General features: G+C 41.3%; 1 protein-coding gene across 1 annotated transcript; it reads left to right on the plus strand.

Moving 5' to 3' along the window:
* The first annotated feature begins 3,768 nt into the window (after nucleotides 1-3,768).
* On the plus strand, nucleotides 3,769-4,911 carry LOC149174229 (uncharacterized). The gene has a single exon (XM_089420784.1). It carries the CDS (start codon nucleotides 3,769-3,771, stop codon nucleotides 4,909-4,911), a length of 1,143 nt encoding a protein of 380 aa, XP_089276910.1.
* The last annotated feature ends 3,567 nt before the right edge of the window (nucleotides 4,912-8,478 follow it).

Raw genomic sequence — 8,478 nt, forward strand, 5'->3', positions numbered from 1 at the left:
ATTATTTCCATGTTGTCTTCCTTTTCTGTCTCTTTAGGATGATTGTCTAGAATTACATCTTTCTCACTTTTCCCCCTTCTTCTTCTAAAATCTCAAAACTGTTGCAATTTGCTACTTTGTTATCACTCTGTTTTTTCTGATACCTTCTTCCTCCACCTTTCCCTCTACCTCCTATCTTGGTGAATCCTTCAGGATCTTTGTGTATGTTGGCCCTCGGATTCTCCTCCTGCTTGTTTTGTGGGAAATCTCTAAAAAGGTGTCTGTGTTCATGACATTTCCTGCATCTAAAAGGAACATGTTCATAGTCCACTGCCTGTACCCATTCCTCATCATAAACTTCTAAGACCACTTCATCCGGGAGTGCTCCTGATAAATCCATTTCCACACATATTCATGCAAAGGAAGTATATTTCCCTCTCAGAGTTGCCTCTGAAATTTTTAGAAAATGACCTAATTTATTTCCTATAGCTTTCAAGGATTCAGGCAGCCAATAATCTAGAGGTAAGGAGTAAAGTATTATCCATACCAGGACCGAAGTGAATTTCTCCCTCTCTGGGACAAAGTTCATTACCCATGGTCTCATATGGAGCCCTGCTACAGCATAGAAATAAGGTCCTCCTTCGAAAACTCTATCTTTATCCTCTAGAATATTGAAAACCACTGTGAAAATGTCCTTGGACCCTAGGTGAAGAGTTATATCTCCCTTTGGTTTCCAGTTGTTTCTGATCCAAGTATACAGATTCTTCTCTGTGGGCCATAAGCCCATAAACTTATAGATAATAGCATAAGTCGTCATGTGATCTCTGTGCTCCTGCAGTGCAGGATCATTCAGAACCACCCTAGGTTTGGTGGCAGTCTTGGGCTTACAGGATCCCTCTGCCGAGTTGTACCCTTTTTTTTCCTGACTACTGTCCTTTGGAATCTTCTCCCTTCTGGCCGTACCGTGAGTTTCTTCCTGAACATCATCTTTGCTACTTTCCAGTACTGTTGAGTCTATATTTTTTTTTCCTTTCTCCCAAGGTCTCCTGAATCCATTCGAACTCGTTTCTCTGCTTTTATTTGAAACAATGTTGCTGTAGGAGGGAGTGGAGCTCCCTCCTCCTGGCACCTCCATGGTTCTCCGCTCGCTTCTCCTGTTACTTCCTGCTCCGAACCCTAGCTCAACGTCTGTGAGTTATTATCATATCACAAGTAGTGAATATTCATTGTAAAAAGAAAATTAAAATAATAAAATCCATATTTACTCATATAGCCTACAAAAATCCATGTAGCCTACAAAGTAATCAATGGTTGAAGCTAACAACAATTATATTAACATATCAATCATTAATAAATATATTTATTATATGTTTTGTTTTTACAAATTTAAACTGGGTATATATATTTTTATAGGTTTTAATAGTGAAAAAGATTATGCACCAATTTAATATTTAATTGATCATAATTTTAATAATAATAATAATAATTATTAACTTTAGTCACTAATATATAATATTATTTAATTAGCACAATAACATTAGTAAATATGGTTGATATATGCTAAAAGCTTATATATTAATTATTATTATTAATTAATATTATCACTATTATTAAATTATTAATTTTAATGTTAATTAAATTATTATTAAATTAAAAGGAAGGAGTTTGGCTAGGGTTTCACATATTTCTTCCTACCCTGTAACCTCTGTTGTTGCTATCCGTGTATCCCCCAGTTGCGTGGCATATCACTGTGACGGTCTGCTGGTCTATCCTTCGGTTTCGTTGTCCGCATCTTCTACGGTTTGTTCCTCCTGTCCCCGTTATTGACTGCAGAATTTCCACAATGGAAGAGGACGGTGTTGACTATTCAGAGGATCCGAATCCCTACAAACCCGTCTGGTCTTACCCTAGCTCCCTGTCGGAGGTGTTGGTATCTAGGTCCCCGGGTTCTTTTCCACCGTGGTCGGGATCCTGCCTATCCGTTCTGATCCCGGTCCATCTATGTCTTGCCTACCATTTTCTTCCCTCTCCATCGCATCTTCAGGTCTTGATTTCCCTCCTCTTTCTTCGGCCACACTTCCTTTATTTGCATCTTGCATACCACCTTCTCCTTCTCCCGATTTTCCGCCTCCAGATCCCCCCATCAACTGCTCTCTTCTGCCCTCCCCTCGTCGGTGGGTATTGTCTCTACTGTTGTTCCCCTCACTCACTTCCCAGATTCATCCCCCTTCCTGAATCCTCTCACTGACCCAGGGCAGTCATCTCTTCCGTCTGGTTGCTTCGATATTCTGGTTGTTAACCCTTGGACTTGTAACCCTAATTCATAGGAGGCTAACTCTACATAGGACCCCTTACAGGACCACCCAACGACACCTCGTTCCAGCAAAGCCAAGAAACCAAAGTGCATCAAAGCATCCCGCAAGGACTTGTCCCTCTGCTTCGGTGAAGGTGTACAAATGGGTGATGTTGTGGATACTGCGAATAAGGTTTTGGTGGGCAGAGTTAGAGGAAGATCGTACTCAGCAACCAGACTTTCCCTCTAGGTCATTGATATTTGAGGCATCATTCTCGGGGAACTTTCGTCTATTACCACCCTGGCTCGAGGCCGGTTCGCACTTAGTTTCGAAAGGGAGGACTGCACCTCATGGGTTCTCTCTCGGTACTAGCACATCGAACTAGCTCCAATGATGCTTAAGAGATGGAGTCCACTTTTTGACCCCGAGAGGGAACAATTAGGCGCTGGACTGCTTTGGGTCAGGTTACCTGGTCTCCCCCTTCATTTCTAGTCTAAGGATATCTTCACCCATATTGGGAATGCATTGGGCACTTTCTTGGATTATGACAAGTCATATATTACTTCTGGAAACAAATTGATGGCTCACATATTGGTGTACCTGGACACCAGAGAAGGTCTGGAGGAGCAAATCACTCTACATTGGAGAAGATTTACTCGCATCCAAATTCTGGATTATGAGGGGGTGCCATTCAGATGCAGAAGGTGTCATAAGGTTGGACATCTCTACAAGGACTTCCCTCTGGTTACCTCTGTCTCCTCTCCCTCCAAGGCTGCAGTTGATACCGGTCCTGAAGCACCTGCATCTGCCGAAGGGCAGCCTTCTCAATCTCAGCGTCTGACACCATTGGAACGATGCTCTGCACAGATGCATTCATCAGCCTCCCCCCGACCTCCTTACCCACTTATGATGAGATCACGGGTTGTTTCTGCAGGCACTCACTCTTTGATTATTCCTCCTCCCCTCTACTCTGTATCTTCTTTATCTTTATCTAGTTCTGCACATCATTTTCATGTTGCATTTGCATCCATTCCAAACATATCCTCCACCTCTCTCACTTTCCCTTTGGACCTCCACTCCCCATCCTACTCGACCACCCCGCCCTCTATTCCTAGTTTGACTATTTCATCTCCATCTCCTGGGATTTCGATCTCCTCTGGTCACTCTCACTCCTACAATCTCCGCTCTTGGGTGACACACCCTCCTGAGCCTGCTGGGATTGGTTTGATTTCCCCTCCTAAAATCACTAAGCTCCCTAGGGGTCGGCATTCCAATATTTCTAAAGCCATTATCCAAGCTGGGGTGGATGTGCTTGAGGCAAGCAATCTACTCTTGATAGGGTTCTTAGAGCATCGAATACCCTCCCTCGGTCTCATCCATGAAGTGGATCTCATTTAACTGCAGAGGGTTGGCTAGCCATGCTAAAAAACTAGCCCTCAGAAGACTACTAGATACTGAGCTGATCGACATTATATATTTACAAGAAACCCTAGGGATGGCTGATAAGGTCATCTCTATCTTGCACTCTCTGAAGCCGGGTTGGACTTTTCATGCTCTTGATGTCAATGGACGATCTGGGGGAATTGCACTAGGCATCAATCCCCGCTCTATCAAGATTATCTCATCCTGGGGGGTGCTGGATTTATTGACATGGACATATATTCCTTGGAGCTGGGTCAAAATTATCATTATTTATGCCCCCTGTCTTAATAGGGTTGATTTTTGGAATCATCTTCTTAACTTATCTCTTACTAACTCCGACAATCTTATTCTGGGAGGGGACCTGAATTTCTCTATTGGACATGCAAAATCTTGGGGATATAATGCTCAGTTGGATCCCCTATCAGACACCATGGAACAACTTCTGGAGCATCACCATTTGATAGATATCCCCATGAATAAGTTGCAACCAACTTGGCGCAACAGAAGAACAGGTGATGCATCTCTGGCAAGGCGACTGGATCGATTCTTAATCAAGGAGCACTTGGTAAGGACCTTGTCAAATTATCGTCAGTGGGTGGGATCTGGTGGTATCTCTGACCACTCTCCTATTTTTTTGGAGCTATTGGGTCCCTTTCAAAAACCAAGAGCCCCATTTAAATTCAATTCTACTTGGTTGATGGACCCTGAATATATCAAACTAGTCAATGACTTCTGGCGAGCACATCCACCTTCTCAGGGGAGATCCACAACAGAAGGATTTTGTCACAATCTTATTGAGCTTAAGAGTTTATCTATTCAATGGGCAAAAAACAAGCGAGATCGGGATGAACAAACTCTTAGAATCATTGAAAACAAGCTGGATGATCTGTTGGACGAGCAGGGGCGGGGATTTACAATTGTTGAAGCTAAAAAAATACTCATTGATTTGGAGGCTCAAAGGTCCAAAATTCTTAAAGAACGTGAGGAGACATGGCGCCTAAGGAGTAGGGCTATATGGTTACAGGTTGGGGATGACAATACCAAATTCTTTCATAATTATGCGAAGGGGAGACGGGCTAGTAACACTATATGGAAGATGCCTACTGAGGATGGACAATCTGCCCATACCTTTCACCAACTAGCTCATCTTGGCTCCTCCCACTTCCAACAACTCTTCAAGGCTCCTCCTGGGGCCACACTTGCAGAAATAGTTTGAATTTTTGGGCTATTCCCTCGCTTTGTAGACCAAGATGCGACAGATGATCTTATTAAGCTGTATCCATGGGGGAACTAGAAAGTACACTTAAATGGTTCAAAAAGGATAAAATCCCTGGCCCAGATGGCTGGTCTGTTGAATTTTATCTAGCCTTTTTTGAGACCATAGGACAGGACCTTCTTAAGGTTGTGGAGGAATGTAGGTCATCCGGGCATATGTATGAGGCTATCAACTCCATTTTCATTGCCCTCATACCCAAAGTGGACTCCCCACTTACATTCAATGATTTTAGGCCTATATCCCTCTGCAACTATCTCTACAAGATTATTGCCAAAATCATTGCCAACTGATTAAAGCCCATCCTATCTGCCCACATCTCACCTGAGCAATTTGCATTCTTGCATAATAGACAAATTCATGAGGCCATTGGTACTGCCTAGGAGGTTCTCCACTCCATTAAGATGAAGCAGCTAAAAGGATCCATCCTCAAGATCGATCTCTCCAAGGCATTTGATCGGGTTAGCTGGCTTTACATAAGAATGCTCCTCACTCATTTAGGTTTCCCCCTCACTTTCATTCATTGGATTATGTGTTGCATTACTATTGTGTCCTTCAGAATTCTTATTAATGGTTTAGCCTCCAATTTATTTCATCCTAAGCGAGGCCTCAAACAAGGATTCCCTCTCTCTCCACTCCTATTTCTCCTTGTTATGGAAGGTCTGAGTAGATTAATATTGCAGGCAAGAAGAGATGGGCGACTTTTGGGCCTCAAGATAACAGACCATTGTACTATATCCCACCTTCTATTTGTTGATGACGTGCTCATCTTCCTCAATGGGGGTATTCAGGATTTCTATATTTTTCATGATATCTTGCTGCTCTTCTCAATTGCTACTGGTATGGAATCTAATCGGCTGAAATCCACTATCTCCTTCTCAGCTTGCACCCCACAGGAAATTCAGATTGCCCTTCAGAAATTCCATTTTCAAAGACAACATTTGGAAGATGGCCTCAAATACCTTGGATTCCGCATCAAACCTCACTGCTACAAAATTGCGGATTGGATTTGGCTTGTGGCCAAGGTTGAAAAAGACTTCACAACTAGAACCATAGGTTCTTATCCAGAGCAGGGTGATTAGTACTCATTAAATTGGTCCTGGAGGCAACCCCAGTTTATTGGATGTCCTTGGCTTGGATACCCAAAGGAATCTTGTCACGGATACAAAAAATATGCTGTAGATTCCTTTGGAATGGATACAAGGAAGGGAAGCCTTTTGCTTGGGTGGGATGGAGTCACATTGCACTTCCTAAAAAGTGGGGAGGTTGGGGATTAAAAGATCTACCTTCATTTGCACATGCACTTGTTGCCAAGATGGGATGGCTCATACTTAACTCTCGCAGCCTCTGGACAGAGGTGGTACATTACAAATACATATGGCCCTTACATAATATGGAATGGATTCGCCTCCCAACATGGCATAGAACTGGAATATCGACGATCTGGCGGGCTGTTCTACATACTCTTCCCACTACATAAATGGCCTTGTATGGTGCATAAAAGCTGGCACATCTGTGCACATTGGCATGGATCCATGGACTGGTTGCAGCAATATGTATCGACTACCTCTTGATCTTATTAACTTTCTTAAGGATAGAGGCATATCTATGATTGCCAATATTGTTGATTCAGAGAACTCCACCATATTTGCACAAGCTTGGAAATGAGCTGACCATTTGGGAATTCCAGCCCAGTGGCACCAGGTTTGGGCGGGATATACTTCCGCATTGACTGAATCACATGTTCATATTATGGAGGAAGATGATGAGCTCATTTGGGCACCTGAGCACATGGATCATATACACCAAAAGAAGGATACCCTATTATTCATGCTACACACATGCCACCTATGTTAATGGGTTGGTGGCGCTCTCTTTGGAAGCTCAAAGCTCCCCCACGCACCAGACTATTTATGTGGAATGTATTAATGAACAAGACTCCTACAGGGGTAATTTGATGAAAAGATCCTTTTATGGCCCCTCTTGGTGTGTTTTATGTCACCAGGTCGAGGAATCAAATGATCACCTCTTTCTCCTTTGCCCTACTGTTATCAATATATGGGATCAGGTTCTTTCCTCATTGGCCATTACTCAGAGATGGCACGGACAAAACACACTGGATGCTTGGAAACATTGGTGGGCTGAGAACACGAAACAGAAAATTTGTAGTCTCCCTTTGCTTATATACTGGACCATCTGGTTGAAGAGGAACGAAATCATCTTTAGGGACATTGCATTCTGATGGCCACTAGCAGTTGCTCAGATTATCAATGCCTGCCATGAAATTCCTAATGACGATCCCACTCCTCTCGTCCAAGTCATGATACCTGAAGTTATTAACCGCAATCACTCTTGGGCATATTTTGATGGCTCTGCACAAGACCAAGGGTGTTGGGGGGGGGGGGGGGGTGGGGTATTTTATTGCACTTATCTGATAGTCATTTTTACGGTATCCAGCTAGGCTTGGGGACTAGAACAAATAACTTTGTTGAACTCATCACCCTTAGACATTTGCTTCATTTTGCACTAGCACATGATTGCAAACACCTTTAGATATTTGGGGATTCCAAAATCATTATAAATTGGTTCAATAATACATCTGCATGTCATGTGCACTCTCTCGGGAATATATTGAATGAAGCCATGCTTTTAAAATCTCATTTTGATTATATTTCTTGTCACCACGTTTATAGGGAACACAATCAAATTGTCGATCATTTATCCATGGAGGCCACGGTCCAGCCCAGGGGTTTATGGCTAATCCAAGAACAATGGGATATAGAACACTTCCAATACTACCCTTAGCCATATATTGATCAGCTATATCAGAGGGCCGATAGGCCCTAATTGCAGTTTATATTTTTGCGGATCCTATCAGCACTCTATGCTCTATATATATTGTATATATCTTTTTATCTGAACAATCATTGTATACCCCCTGTGGGTAATTTTGTACATACATATTTTTTGAAGGCCACGACCTAACTTACTGCATATGCCTGCTAGGCATCTACAACATGTAATTTTCTCAAATTAATAGAAAATTGCAATTTTTCCCCAGGGAATTTTTTTTATTATTAAATTAAATTAAATAGTAGTAATAAAAATAAATTAGTAATTAAGTTATTATTAAATTATTTAATAATAATAATTATTTTATTATTTAATAATAATAATTACTACTTTTTCTGAGAAGATTTTTCGGCGTAAATCACATTAGAATGCGATGCATTTCGAACCAATAATTACTACTATTTAATAATAAATATATAAATCAGTTAATTAATAATTTAATAATGTTATTATTTATTTTTCTTTAAATAATTAACTTTTATCTCGTTCATTATTAATTTAATACTAAAAACTCAAGAGATTGTAAATTTAAGGGAATATTATTTAACCCTAGGAATATGAACCCTTAGATTAATAACCCAGAGGATTGATATTATAAATCCAAGGGAATAATAAACCCAAAGGATAAAAATTATAAACCCAAGGTATATAAACCCT

Source organism: Pinus tabuliformis, chromosome 4_1 (assembly GCF_031772625.1).
Source record: "Pinus tabuliformis cultivar Carrire ecotype Pingquan chromosome 4_1, CPIR1, whole genome shotgun sequence".
Taxonomy (NCBI): domain Eukaryota; kingdom Viridiplantae; phylum Streptophyta; class Pinopsida; order Pinales; family Pinaceae; genus Pinus; species Pinus tabuliformis.

What these genes read in the sequence shown, in the direction of transcription:
- LOC149174229 (XM_089420784.1), top strand. Translation starts at nt 3,769, where the DNA reads ATGGCTGATAAGGTCATCTCTATCTTGCACTCTCTGAAGCCGGGTTGG.